Source organism: Populus trichocarpa, chromosome 6, assembly GCF_000002775.5.
Source record: "Populus trichocarpa isolate Nisqually-1 chromosome 6, P.trichocarpa_v4.1, whole genome shotgun sequence".
NCBI lineage: Eukaryota > Viridiplantae > Streptophyta > Magnoliopsida > Malpighiales > Salicaceae > Populus > Populus trichocarpa.
In genome coordinates this window covers 19472062-19487959 of record NC_037290.2, presented here as the reverse complement: position 1 = coordinate 19487959, position 15898 = coordinate 19472062, and the positions used below count along the sequence as shown (strand labels likewise).

Sequence of the window (15898 nt, the reverse complement as noted above, 5' to 3'; positions counted from 1 at the left end):
ATATATAAAATTATTTAAAATTAAAAAACCTTAAAAATTTTCAAAAATACAATTAGACGGCAATATCAATCATTATCAAAATCCTGAAGCAGCCGAACCTGGCACCTACAGTTGAACTTTAATTTAAAGCAAAGTGCCATAAGCAGTTTCTTCTCCATTTCCAATATCAAATTAGTTTTATATTAATCTTGATTCAGGCTGAGGTTTTGATTTTAGATGTCTATGAAGCATCGTGGTTGGAGGCTCATGGCTCCATATTCATGGCTGGTGGAGTATTGGAAGTTCGATCACTGTCGCCATCTTTTGGGGTTTGGGAATACAATATAAGTTTGATTAGTGATCGCTTAATCTGAAAAATCTATGCATTCATTGGTTTTATCTCTTCATAGTTGTCTAGGTATGATAAAGTCATTCATTCGGTATGAAAACTTGGAAGTTATCATAACAGGGACGCGTTTACGATATTAACATGGTTTTTCAATGTCATAAAAATGCAAATGTTTGTCCAAATTGTTAGAAAGACGTGGCGGGTTCAGTCTTGTATAAAAAGTTGTTGGCCAAGCCGAGCCAAGCCGAGCCGAGCTGTGGTATCAATACATGCAGCTGGGACAAGGTTATGGTAAGATGTGATCAGGTGCAAAACCTACTTCCAAAGTGACATGTTGAAGGAGGATTGCAGGCAAGGAAACGACATGGCTGAGGTAAATGAGATATGGCAAAGCGAACAGCTGTTACTTTCTATAGCCAAGATGCAGATGCAGTATGAAAAAAAAATCCACAAAGCTCCCTCAAAACTAAGGATGGAGATTAAGTGGTCCAGGAAGTTTATATCAAGGTAACAAAACAAGCCTTGTAAAATCATGTTCATTACATCATGCATAGCAGTATAGCACAGTATCAAGTAACTCATTAAGAGAGCACTAGAAATAATGGTTGAGCTGGTAGATCCAGAGCAGGTAAAGATTACTGGTGAAAATCGATAGATACATACCATTTGCATGCCTTCACAAGAAAACTGAACCAATTTGCGAGTGACAGAGTAAGTGAAGATCCCAATCAATTTGATTGCGCAGAAAGTGAAGATCCCAGTCAATTTGATTGCGCCTGCTAGTAAGAACGCTAATGATAGAAGGATTCATGTAAATACTCAAATATCAACTGTATAACAATTACTCTCCTTCATAGCCCAGTTGGCGGGCCCGTTCCTCCCATAAGGAAGTAACTTTCCTCTCTCTAATCAGCAATGCTTCAGACCGCTCTCTTGCCTCCTCGCATGTTTCAGTGGCAGCATTGCATTTTTCTGCCTCCCTCTGGTATTGGGATGCCACCCTTTTTGCTTCACCAAGCGTGATGTTCATGTGATGAGCATGCTCTTGAGCAACAGCCTCTTGCAATTTCAACTCCTCTGTTAGAAGGTCCACAAATTGCTTCTCCATCTCCGTTTTGAGATCGGGGTCATTACTTCCACAATCTATGTCGGCGAGACCATGATCCCACAAATCATAATTAAAGGAAGCACATAAATGAGAAAAAGAAGTCGCCAAAAGCTTCTGTCTATCCATTATAAAACAAGATGTGTAGTGCGTCAATGAATGAATGACTGGAATAAGTTCAAGCACCAGGAGTGTTAAAGCAGTTCTTTTGAGTTTTTATTTTGTTGCATGGCCTAATTTTTTCAGATAAAGTGAAATAGTAAGAAATAGCAAAAGAGAAAAGGGAGCAGCTGGATCAAAGGTCAAACTAAAGAGGACATTTGACTAACAAGCAATTGTGCTTTTTTCACTCATCAAATTGTCAGTGAATCAGATAGGCCCTAACTCTTGGAAGTCAATAGCAACACTGGGGTTGTCAATTGAAATTGCATATTCTAAATTTGAATGAATAAGATTATTCAAGAAAGAGCAATTAAGATCAATTAAAAAGCATTTTATAAACTGAAATCATAAGTGGAAGAAACCCAATAACTTAAAAAACCAAAATTCCCATTCTGCAGACTGAGGAAAGACAACACAATTTATGGGGCACATCCACATTTTTATCAAACAAAATGCAAGGTTCTTAGCAGTTGGATGTCGGAAATAACATATACAAGGTTAAAATATATGAATATATAGCTCAAGAAATCATTTAAGTCTGATAAAGTAGCTACACCCTAGTCTCATTTTACAAGAGGCTTTCAGAAAGTGCAGGATGAAAAATACGTGATGCTCTCAGAATAACAAATAAAAGTGATCCAACAAATTGGGTTTTTAGAATGAGCTCTAACCTGTGACTGAAAGGTTGGCCAACCCTGTAACCATAAAACAAAACAGAAGTCACAAGCATTAGTAGATAAGATCATAATTTCCTCAAAAATAAACTTTTGACTCCCAAACATGGTCTATTTGACAAATGATAAGCTCATAAGCACTAAGAGATCAAGTACAATGCAAAGAATTATTCAATGAGATTGCATCAAGAAAGGCAAGGAACTATGTGAAATAAAAAAATAAATGGAATTTTTTTTTTCTAATAATTCTAATAGAGAGTACAATGAATGCTGTAGCTGGTAGCATTGTGCTGGTAAAAACCTTTTCAAATATTTGCTAGCAAACAAGCTTTGCAATTCAAATGTTTTCATGGAAAATTTCAATGCTTATTCAAATATCTTTTCAGCATGCAAGGACTAATCCTCACCACAAGGTTAATCATGCAGTTGGTTGCAAACAGATAGGGGCCTTGAAAAAGATCACAACTTCTTATGGCTACAGAAACTGAGGGCATACTGCATAGTCACTTAGAGTTCAAAAAATCAGATTCAATTGCAATTAAAGCACCTGAAAATAATAGGGGTAACATGCAAGATCTGCACTTAAAATCATGCATCAGTAAAATTAAAACAATACTGTTATGTACATATACAGTAAGTAAAGCAAGTTCAAAGACAGATCTTGCAACTTCCCTCAATAACAAAGTGAGCTCATCCAAGCTTTACTTCATTTAATATGCATCACTAATAACTCTGCCATCATTTTCTCTTCTCAAAATAAAGGTTGCAGCTATATGCAAGTAGAAATTCAAAATCTAAAACCTGAAATTATCACAGATCAAAACCATAGAAGTTGATGAACTTGGTATCCCCTAAATTTAACTTCACCAAGCACGCAAACAATCCAATAATAAAGCAATTAAGAGAATTCAAGATCCAAAATTAGAAACAGAAATAGATCGAGACCACAAATGGATGAAATGGGCACCCTTAATTCCACTCAAATTCAATAAAACTCAATCAGGATGACGACAACCCAGATAAGGAAACACAAAAAAAAAAAAAAAACAAGAAGAGAGAGTTCGATTGATACCAGGAGCAATCTTGAGAAGAGACAAAGGAGGGGGGCAGTCACAGATGCAAGGAGGACAAGAAGAGGTTTTAGAATCAGGAAATCCAACAGTCTTCTTGAATCTCCAGTATAAAGCAGGACCACACACACCTAAAGCTGAAATAACTGCAAAAAAGACCAAACAACACCTCAAGCAAGTCCCTGATCTCCTTGACATCTCTCTTTCTCGTATCAAGTACACAGTATGCGTGGTGCTGTCAGCTTCTATGTCTTGAGAGAAAGTGAGAGAGATCTAATGATGATCTATCTATATTTAACGTGGATGCATTGATTGATAGCTGAGGCTGAATCAAGGAAAATGAATCTACTAATCCTTACTGTTTTGTCTGTGGGTTGTTTTTTTTTATAATTATTATTATTTGAGGGAGTTTGCGTCACTGTTTTTTTTTTTTTTTTTTTAATAATAAGCTGCAAGAATGTAATAAAAAATGCACTGTAATAATTTTATTTTATTTCATGTACTCAAGAGAGTCAATAGTCAGCGCCCCGAGGAGCTTTCACCATTTGGCAGGGAGGGAGAGGCAAGCTAAAAATCACCACATCAGTGATAATAAATTACAAAAAACGAAAGAAATAAAGAAATTTGCATGTGAAAAGAATAATAAAAATAAAGAAAAATGGCTGATGCTTTGATTTTTATCTATCTGGGTTTTTTACTTTTGAAATATTGGGCTCCATGGTGGGCCTTTGTCAATGCTAATTGGACTTCTTTTAAAATATTTGTTTATAGTATTATGGTAGTTTTTACATTTTATATATATATTTTAAATAAGCTAGCTACAAGTTATAGTTTTTTTTTTTTAATAAAATACATGTAAAAAGCTATGATAAATACATGTATTAATTTATTGCTTATTTGAGAGTGTGGTTGCGATTACTTTTTAAAATTCTTTTCACTCGAAAATGATATTATTTTATTTTTTAAAATTATTTTTGATATCAGCGAATTAAAATAATTTAAAAATATTAAAAATATATTAATTTGATGTAAAGAAAAAAATATAAAAAATTTAAATTTTTTGAAAAATATTTTTAAAACACATAAATAAGAACTTAAATATTTTTAAATTTATAATATGAACACTAAATGAAATACATAATTTATTTAGAAAAGGAAGTCAAAACTTGACACCAGTTCCTCTATTGTCTGGGGAAAGCTGAAATATTCCACATCATTAAACTTTACATCGCTTTCTTCTCAAGAAAAAGGAATGTTTAATCATGGCTTTAGGGCACACGTATTGTCGGTGCCAAAATTCCAGCTGGTAATGACATTGAAGGGTGCGGAAAAGGTTGACTTCGGCACCGTTTTAAGACCATATTGACCGTTGAATTTTCCATGTTGAAACGCGAGGAGCCATATGAATGGTAAGATTTAGTAAAATCCCAGATACCCTCGAGAGATCTCAACTTCTAAATCTCAATGAATCTTTTTAACACACAGTCACCTTCCTGTAAATAATTTTTTTCAAACAAATTATATGTTTGCTAGATTTTCAGTACGAGACTTCCCAACGTCTTGAGTTCTTGACCGCAGCTTGTCATATAATGGTCAGAGCCATCTTGTTATATTTGCTGAGAGTAATAGATGGTTACTTTTCAAGTGTTGGGTTTTCTCAAATACATATATGCAACGAAAATTATAAATTTAAATATTTTTTAGGAGTTTCAAGGATCTCGTTAGACAGATCTAGAGTTATTTAGAGTTTATGTGAAGATTACTTGAGGACTAGATGTTCTTTTTGAATTTGAATATTTACTTTAAAGCTGAGTTGTCGCAAACCACAAGGCATCCAAATACCTAGTCTCTAACGGTAATTCACACGAACCACCAGTGAGAAATCTCTCAAACTCTTTTAGAAGAGGTGAATTGTTATACATTAGAATACTAACTATTTTCTTTTGTGTTTTAGGTGTTTACGTGTTGTACTCTACTCACCCTTATATCATTATTCATAATAAATACGAGGCATAACATTCTATTTACAGGGAAACGTAAAAACTATATAAAAGATAAAATATCAATTTGCCCCTTAAATAATATCACTTATATTATTTCAGACTAATTTTAAAAATTTATTCAATCAAGTCCTTACTTAATTGTTTTTAGGTCTAGAATTGTAACCTCTGATATTAATTACATTATTGTCCTCAATTTCTAAAATTTATTTACAATCAAGTCACACTTGATTAATTATCTCATTTTAATTTTTAACCAATGGTTCTTATGTGTATGACCCATTAGGTTTCCTAATAAGTTAGTTCAAATATAAATTACAATTCTAAATAAAATATGATTAGATAAATTAAACAAATTAATTTATTATCAATTCAATAATTAATTGATTTATATTTGAAGATCAAGTACAATATCTAGCAACCTATTATGATCCCCAAAATATCAGGAAAGTTATAAGTGATTTGAATTAAACTTTCAGTGACCAGTTTCTCAGTATAATTACTATCTCTTCATCAACAATATTTTGATTTAGACATTATAGCATGAAGTGTGTCTACTCTACCAAATCATGTTTGTTCTCAACACCATAGTCATTGATTCTTTAAATAAGATTTGAAACTCTTTTCAAATCTCATTTCACCTTGTGCAATGATTTATAATCAATACTATTTGAGAATAAATAGAATATTTTTTCTAATTCACCAAGGGTGATGAATCCTCTCATGATTATTCAAATACCTCTATATAGTTTATGTTATTCTCAATATCTATCTATTTGTTACCTTTAATTAGAACAACATGTAGCAGAATCAAAATATAACACTCCCTGTATAAGATAACTTAGTGATCAAGTTTAAAGATCACTTACACAACCGTCATGTGAGTTTTTTCCATAAACATATATGATCTTTTCATATGAAATTCTCATACGGGTCAATTTAGTGTACATATCATCTGACAAGCACCTACATATTAGTTCTAGGTATCCCTCATACCTTAGTTTATGAAAACAACTGCTTCATTTTATATAAAAAAATTAGCATAATATGTATCGGTTTCCACAACTCTAATAGTATCCAGTCTTAATAGAGGTAGCGCTGGGATTGTGGGGCCAATAAAGGGGATGTATCACCCATCTATGATCTTATTTTCATTACCACTTGACAGAATTCTTTATAATCCGTAGAGAGTCATTCATATTTTTCATGGAGATGGGTCATGCATTCATGTACTCCTTGATCTAACAAGGCAGCAAACTTCGGAGATTGAGTACTCAGGATTGATTGCGAGCATCCAACGGTTGAAATACTACGGGTCGTCAACAAGTTCTCGGGCGTAGTGTTAGAGAGTTTGTACACCTAATTCTTATCGGGTCTCGGACGCCTCTAACCACAAATCCAGATTGATATCTGAGTGGGTCAAATGATCGTTCCCGTATCTTTTCTTCAACTGGCTATTATATGTCTCCTAAAAATAAAAAAAATAAATTCATCAAATTCAAGTAAATAATAATTTAAGAAAAAAATGGTTGAAAACCAATATACCATAAAGTATTGAACTCGGTTATCCACGAACTGCTACACTCCTTTTTTACGGTCCTCGCTCCGCACGTGCGTTTTCATAAAAAGCTTTATTGGGCTTGGCTCATGTCCAAGAACCGTAGCCAGTAAGATAAAAATGTTTTCAGTTAAATATATTTATAAAAAAATTAAAAAATTGATGTAATTAAAAAAAATCTTACCATCTGCTTCGCATATAAAACAAACGGAATGAAGCTGCCAATGTGTGTGGTAATGGAACAATGAATTTGCTGACTCTAGTTCCCGAATGTATTCCACCCATACAGTCTCCGAGATGTATGGCGGTTTGAAATCCTTCCAAACTGTCACGTCATTCCAGCCTAGTAGATCGTTTTGTTTCGCATATTTTTTGGATTTTTTATGCTTTATATCAAAAATCACGCAACCTATATAGTACAAATGAATTATCTATAAGTAAATGAAAAATAAAATTTTAATATTTGGAATAAAAAAATTATCCTAATTTCGATATTACCTAGTTGCAGTGTAATTCTCTCAAACCCTCATCGCAACATTATCAACTCTATCCCATTCAAATTTTCTCTTGCAGTAAAAATTTATATAAATTTTTTTTCCAGTAATTTCAATAAAGTAAACGAATTAGCATAATAAAAAAATTAAGTTAATATTAACCTTAAACCTTGAAAACCATGCATCATCCTATGGTTTCCATTCAAAATGCTTGGAAACCTGACTCCAATGAAACAATGGAATTTTCATCGGTGATTTAAATGTCAATATTATTGTTCTCACAACCTCAATGTTTGTAAACCTGAAATTGAATAAATTTAATGAAATATTATTTTTAAAAAAATTATTAAACATGTCATTGTGAAAGCAAAACAAACTTATATTGAAATGTCATCTTTCCACTGAACCTCGTACTTGCAGGTAAATGAATCCTGCTATGAAAGGACCCCCTAGATGTTGCGGTATCGCACTTAACAAAGCCGCATCGTGAGTCGATGTTGGTGCCTCAAATGCCTCTTCTTGGTCGACACCTAATTACTCATGGTTGTTATTATCGTTGCTAGAAGAATTAGCAGTGATCTTGTCCTCACGACGTATAATAGACTTTTTCCTAGGCATTTACATAAATTCACAGAAAAAAATAAACAATTTTTATTTATAAAAAAAAATTTAGCGGCACCTCCCCTAAACGGGAAGATACCCAAAAATTTTAATCTTGTAAATAGACAACACATTTTATTCAATTTCTACCAACAATTTTGTATAATTCAATTTCATAGAAAATTCTCATTTTCTACATGATAATATTTTTAATCCTAAATTTACAAGAATTTATTTTAAATGGAATAAATACAATATAATAATTAGAATTAATCCTACAAATTTAATTAAAAATTAACAACAAAAGTTGACAAAGAAAATGAAAATATTATTTCAATAACAACTACAATTCAACGCAATTATTTCTAAGTGGTAATACTTGTGATCCTAAATTCACAAAATATTATTCTAAATATAATAAATACAAAATAATAATTAAAATTAATCCTATACATTTAATTGAAATTGAACAACAAATTTGAAAAAAAAAACTAAATTCAATAAAGTAATGCAAAAATTATTTCAATAACAACTAAAATTCAACACAACTATTAATTCATAAAATTATTAAGATGAAATAATTGAACATAAACAAACACAAAAAAAGAAAAAATAATACAAAAACAAATAATGGATAAGGAATGAAAAATTATTACCTTAATGACATGCTTAATTTCGGAGTTGAACTAGGTGTGATAAAAAAACAAAATAAATGAAAAAACATTGTCAAAAGACCAAAAACAAAGAAAAATAAAAATAAAAATTAAGAAAGATAACATATTGTATTGATTGTGTTAAGAGAAAAGAAACTTGATATCTATAAGGATTGAGAGACAGAAAGAAGAGAAGATAATAGAGAAGAAGAGAGAATAACAGTGTAAAATTGTGTCGAGAGATTTTAGAGAGAACAAAATAAATTAGCATCATCTGTTGTGCTCGTGGAGCTTTTATATTAAGTTTTACGAACGGAATTCCCAACACAATAATCTCTTTTATTTCATACAAAAAGAAAACATCATGTTTTCATCATACTTTTGAAAATACAAAAAATTAGTTAATTAGTATCACAACAAGTTTGGGATATCCACTGGGATTTGACCAAAATTTCAAATAAAAACCTTTTTTATTTCTTGACCTTTAGAATAGTTAGATTTTAACTCGATATGATAATAATTTCTTTATCAACGAGGAATTTTCTTAAAACTTGAATGAACTATTTTGGATTTTAGAATGACTAGGTTTTTACCCGATAATATAAAAATATCCTTATCAATGAGAACTTTTCTTGAACATTAGATAGACTAATGAATAGAAACACAACTTAGAGCAAACAACAAAGCAACTTACCATATGTAGGGTGCACTAGTGGTGATACGTCTTTTCCTTGCACAACTTGTCCCCTTACCCAGACTCTCGCGGAGCCTAGGTCTTCTAGTGACCATAATACTAAGTGATGACTCTCTTTTTTATTTTACTGATAAAGGATAAGAATTCATTATCCTTTCCATCCATATTTATCTTAATAACCTTGATCCATAAGGATAATTGTTGTGACGCTGCACACGTGCAACATAGACAAAAATGGTGGAGGATAACCTAACCCATTACTCTTTAGTTGGGAGATTGGGCACAACCAAGCCTAATTTATTGAATTATATTTAGTTTTATTATTAGACTTTAATTTAGTTTATTATTAGACTTTAATTTATGTTCTTTTGTTGGACTTTTATTAGTTAGTGGATTTTTGTTGGACTTTTATTAGTTAGTGGATTTTAAACTGAATTTGATTCTAACTGGGGTTTTATTATTTATATGAAATTTTATTGACATTACAATACATTATTCCTCCTCTAAGTTTCTCTCTTCTCGTAAGCTTTTTTACCAATTATTAGCTTCTTTCTCTACTTCTAATTCTTAACTTACCTGCTCTCTGAGTTCCTCTCTTCTCCTAATTCTTAGCTTATTTCTCCTAATGGAAATGCTCTGTAAACGTTCTATCGTTATTGATTAACCAAGATTGATCTGGATTTCAGCAGATCAATGTTAAGTCCTCAAGATCTCTAAGATGTCAGGCCGTTACAACACAGCCTTAGTTTCTAATTCCTAGAACTGACGGGCAAAATCTATAATAGCGAGCAAAAGACAATGAACGTTTGTGGCATAGTTGACTGCAAACTTATATCACGCATGTTTCGTGCATCATCTCTAATACAACATAGTCAAATTCGGTCGAATAAATTGTGGTACGTTCGGTAACAAAAATTAACTTCTATGGTAGAAACGCTAGAGAATTGCATGCAACACTCAAAGAGAACTATTGATATTTGCTAGGCAACACGAAGGATACAAAGCTCTAAAAAGAAACTCATTCGTCAATCTCTGGTTTCCTTTCTTTTTGATTCCAGAGACAAATATCCAGAAAGGAGAAATTCCACAACTCTGCCACAAACAACTGTTGAATGGTATGGACATGTTACAATCACAATTTTGCCATCCACCCGCTTCTTCAACACCACGACAAATGAAATGAGAAGCCGTTGCGTTGGGCTGCTTCCCTTGAAAGCCTACAGTATGGTACAGCATTGATTGGTTTTCTTTGCCTGCTTGTAGAACATCTGTTTCGACAATCAACCAAAGTTTATGCGTTAAGCTCCAGAAGGTGCAATTAAAAAAAACGTTGCTGAATTCAAGACTTGGAAATTAACAGAAGTAATAAAGTTCCATTTTGAAACGGTAACTCATAGATTTGATTTCCTTGCAGTCTGGGATTATAGGAAGTAGATCAACCACTAAGAGATTATGGATAGAGAGCATAAGTAGATAAATATGGTCAAAGCAAAAACAGTTCTGTATTTTGTTTTTTAAGAAAAAGAAAAACACAAATCAAAGGTTTCTAAAACAAGCACAACATCACCCTTTCGAGCTGTTTGATAATCTGGACTCAGCCGGCTAAGTTTTCCTGCTTTTAATTACCAATGGTCTATTCATTGCCAGAGGAAGTGAAGGAAAGGGGAAATTTTATAAAGGCTCTCAATCCCAGAATCATTTTTCCAACATTGAAGAATAAAGGATTCCAATTAAAAAAAAAATACATAAGCCAATAATGTAGACTTTCAAAATGCAGCATCCAAATTGCTGAGAAGTGAAAACAACAGAACACCAGGTCAAATTTTTTAGAAGCCAATAGGAAAACTAAATGGTGCATTCATAAATCACCATAAAATTTCTTTTAAGAGACAAAACTAACTGCAGCTGCACAGAACATAATGAAAATGTGAGAAGTATGACAAATGCAAGTTCAAGCAGCATGTGGTTAATGGAAGTGCTAGCAATTCCCTAGGCTAAAAAATAATCGTATCCAATTTTCCTCCGAAAGGTCCTTTGTCCTTTTGAAATATGTAATGATCAAATATCTTTAGGATGTTAGTTAACACACTATTTAGTTATCGGAAAGCCCAACATAAACAATCATGTAGTAAATTTGAACACCTTTTTGTCAATAAAACTCTATAGAGACCCTGACTACTTTCTCAACAGTGAACCATACTGGTACATGGAATGATGGTGTAGTGAAGCAAAAAAACACAAATTTGACGACTCTTAAACTTGCATAGCCTGATTAAGGAGGAAAAATCAATAAACACACATACAAGAGTTGCACAAGTACATTTTCAGATACCTGTACACTAGAAAAAAGCATAACAGTAATTTACAAATTTGTATGTGTACCTGTGATGCAGCACTCAGATCAGAACTCTTCTCAACTAAACTGTCAAGTTTCTCACCTCGTGCAAGCACACTATCAATGGTCTTATGCTGTACCAAAAAATAAACACAAACATGTCACAAAGAGACTAATATAGGAAGGTGAGAGCTACAAGGATAAAGTTCAGTAAATTACTTATGAATCACCAAAAGTAATCTATGCCTAAACTTTCAACTTTTAAGTCCTTTGGCATGATGTTTGTCTCAACAGCTAGTGAAAGAATAAAATAGAAATTCATTTACCATGCATATGTCAGGAAGCAATGGCAAATCAGAATGCAAGCTAACTGAGACTGAAAATTGAGAATCACCAAGCCTATGAGGTCAAAATCATTTAAATATGTGACGTATTCAGCAAGAAAACCTCATGTCAGTTTCTACACTGCAAGGAAGATCCTGGCTTATAAACAAAATGTGCATGCTATGCATATTGCACCAACACATTCTGCAAAAGGGACCAGGGCTATGCAAGTCTACATAAGATTAAAGCTGCCATTTGGTTCAATGGTATGGTAATACTGATTTAAGATATATCACAAATTCAGGCTACTGAGTACGGGTGAGATAACCATCCACAGACTCAACATAGAACCAGCATTTTCCAGGGATGGGGTTCAGGCTACTACTAGTTTTACTGCAACTTAATCACCTCCTTTTCAGTTTGTAAGCTGTTAAATTTGGATTTCCAGGGGTTAGTTTCCCACACTTGGGTTTATCCAAAGAACATGTGAATACAATTTAGTCAACCAATTTCCATATGAGCCCAAGGAAGAAAAAAGAAGCATATATCATGGAGAAGAAGAAAGAATATGCTTTTTGTGTAAGTTGATTGTAGCAGTATTTCATTTCTAATTGATAAGGTTCCAAAACAGCAATCCCAAGATGCAAGAACCATGTAACTATAATACCTCCAACCAAAAGCTAAGAATAGAAACAGGAAAGAGAAAAGTTAACAGATTTGACCAGGCATCTTAACTGAAAGAAAATAGGAAAGAATGAGTTGCAAAACTAAAACGTATGTAATCAACAGCCACTCACAAGGATAATTTTTGTCTCATCCAACTCCCTCTGGATTTTTAACAATTTGTCCGCCTCCGCAGGATCCTGAAAATTTTAAAAATTAGAAGGAAAAATGAAAAACAAAGAAGCCTCGAGATTCATGAGATTTGATGATAAACAACAGCATACTTTTCAATTAAGAATGTAACAGAAAATGTAAATAAATTGCAGCCAGTGTTGAGCGTAGGAAAAAAAGATGTCAAGTTACTTGGAACTTGGTCAAAGCTTCATTCAAATACGGCCAAGGTTGAGTGCTATCCGCTTGTGCAGCCCTCCAAGAATCACCGAAATTCTTTTGATACTCATCAATCACCTGTAACATTACAATATACCATCTTAAAATGAAACCTATAACATAGCAAGTGCAGTTAAGTTTATTCCACCAAATACAATAGCACTAAAAAAACAGCCTATATAATAAACTTTAGGCAGAAACAAATGTTATCCATCACATAACCTAATGATTTCAGCTTTTTTTTTTAAAAAAGGCCTATCGAGTTACAGTATCATGCTGGAAGGTCACTCGGAATCATTGCATTATAGAAACACAAAGAAACCTAGCAACATCATCAATCTATTTACATGATAACATGCAAAATTCGTAGTCTTGATGAGGCACAAAACACAGTCCCTCAAAATCCTAATTACAGCTGCATTTCAAAGATAACATCAGAAAAAATCCAAGCCACAAAAACAAGTATTATTACCTGATTGAGAAGGGAAAATGCACTGCGAACCGGATAATGATCATCCATAAATCCCAACGCGCATAGTCCATTTCGGTTATAACTATGCACTTTGTACTCTACATAATTCAATTCAGTTATCTTGATCACAAGATCCCAAAAATCACCACAGATACTACCGAAATTACACAATTAGACATCAAAACTGGATCAATACATCAATCTAAATTTTGTTTTTTTTTTTAAAAAAAAAATAAACCTCCAATTCGATGAAAAGCTGAACGAGAAAAGGAGATGACAAACATTGAGATCTTAAAAAAAAAATAATAATAAGAGAGAGAATATATTGAAACCGACCTTCGTGCTGGACTGATTGGCGTTGGCCGGGTGGGGTCCGTTTAGCTACGGTTCGACCGACGAAAAATATGAATTCCTTAACGCTAGAACGTTGGAAATACCCGAAATGACTCACATCCATCGCGTTTGCTAAAATAACCGGATCCGATCCCTCCGGGTTGCACTTCAATACCAATAGCGCCGTGATCTTCATCTCTCTCCCTCTTTCTACGATTTTTTTTTTTTTGTTTTTTTAAATTGAATTTCTCTCTATCTTTCTAAAACTCTGTTCGGTTTCGTGTTAAGAGACTGCTCTGTTCCTCCTTTTCTTCTTTTTTTCTTTCCTTTTTTTTTTTTTTTCGAATTTAGTTTTCTCTGATCTCTCTATCGGGATCGCCAAAGAGAAGAAAGGGATCTTAATTAGATGTGGGTGAGTTTATTTTTAGGCATTTGAGCTTGCCTCACTGGCGATGAAGTGTTTGAGCTGCTGACGCCGAGGAATGGATCTGTACCGCTTCTGCAGTTTAGAGAAGAAATTTTAATTAAGAATTGAAAAGTTGTTACATATATTTAATAAAATAAAGTGAAAAGGATGTGAATTAACAAGTCTTAAAAGTGTTGTTGATGATAATTAAAGGCTGAAGTGAAAAAAAACAATTAAAATATAAATACAAATAAAGATTTTTTATCTTGTAATACGGGGCGTTCTTTAAAAATCCTTTTATTTAATTATATAAAAATAAAAATGGAGTTTTAACCGCATAAATATAAAAAATTAAACATTGAAAAAAAAATGTAATTGCTAGTATAGTTTTTTATCAACGTATTTTTTCAACAAAAAAAATATAAATTTGATTTGTTTTGTTTTCTATTTATAGTAAGAAATTAAATCAATATCTAAAAAAAATCTAATAAATTAAAACAATGATAGAAAAGATATCTTTTTAATCAATATCTCTTTTACTTATTAATCTGTTTTTTTTTTTTTACCAAAATGTCTTTTATTAGGTTGGAATTGTGGATTTTAAGTAAATTGGATGAAAATATGGTAGTTTAGATGTTTTAATGATGTAAGGATATGTAATTACCATTATTATATGTTGGTTTTTGATTTGTGAACCAATAATTGAAATAATATATTAGTAATAAAAAAACCAAGAGTGTGTTTGTTTTCGTGGCTGTTTTTATTTTTAGAGTATATTTAATAGTGTGGTAGTGATTGTTTTTTAAATAACTTTTCATGCCGAAATGCATGCCAATGATTTTTTTCATTTTTTAAAAATTATTTTTAACATCAACACATCAAAACAATCCAAAACATACAAATCATATTAAATTTTAACAAAAAAAATTAAATTTTTTAAAAACACGGTTTCCACCGCATAACACCGAAATAAACCATTTAGTTAATTACTGTATGTAATTTACTGTGGGACCTATTACTATTTACTTTTAAAACCCAAGGTTACCGAAAGTAAGTTGAAGCTGCTTCTCCTTTTTCTACCGTCTCCACTGTTCTTTTGGCTTGTAATTGAGAAATGCCCTCACCCATCGAAACATATTTACTTCGCAGAACTGGAATCCACAGGCACAGGCTGTCAGATTTTTGAAGTAAACCCCATACCAACTTCATGGTAAATGCTTTGTTCATGGTGCGCACATCACAGATGCCTAGCCCTCCTTCCTCCTTTGGCTTGCAAATTGCCTTCCATTTGATAAGGTGTCTGCCTCGCCTTCCTCCACTATCAGCCCAAATAAATCCCCGGCAAATTCTTTCAATCTCGCTGCAAATTAATTTATGGAGTAATGCAGCTTGCAACGGATATGAAGGAATTTTTGCAAGCACTGATCTGCATGAAGTAATTCCACCTGCTAGCGGTAAATTATCCGCCTTCCAACTCGCCAATTTCTGGTGCATGCTGTCACTAATACAACTGTATGTATGCTTGGTAATTAAATAAATTTATTAAACCAAGGGGTAGAGTAAAACTCCCTCGTAAGATCAAGATAATTTAATGAAGAATAAATAAAATAAATCATGAAATTTAGTTCTCAATCAAA

General features: G+C 32.7%; 2 protein-coding genes across 2 annotated transcripts; both read right to left on the bottom strand.

Moving 5' to 3' along the window:
* Positions 1-801: 801 nt before the first annotated feature.
* LOC7495924 (uncharacterized) lies at positions 802-3745 on the bottom strand. The gene is made up of 3 exons (XM_002309291.4): positions 3342-3745; positions 2267-2290; positions 802-1471 (listed from the first exon to the last, which is right to left on the bottom strand). The coding sequence occupies exons 1-3, from the start codon at positions 3535-3537 to the stop codon at positions 1170-1172; spliced, it is 522 nt and encodes a 173-aa protein (XP_002309327.1). The 5' UTR covers positions 3538-3745; the 3' UTR covers positions 802-1169.
* Positions 3746-10132: 6387 nt separating this feature from the next.
* LOC7485224 (VAMP-like protein YKT61) lies at positions 10133-14408 on the bottom strand. Its single transcript, XM_002309292.4, has 6 exons — positions 13859-14408; positions 13523-13620; positions 13024-13128; positions 12795-12860; positions 11721-11807; positions 10133-10606 (listed from the first exon to the last, which is right to left on the bottom strand). The coding sequence occupies exons 1-6, from the start codon at positions 14049-14051 to the stop codon at positions 10556-10558; spliced, it is 600 nt and encodes a 199-aa protein (XP_002309328.2). The 5' UTR covers positions 14052-14408; the 3' UTR covers positions 10133-10555.
* Positions 14409-15898: the final 1490 nt, after the last annotated feature.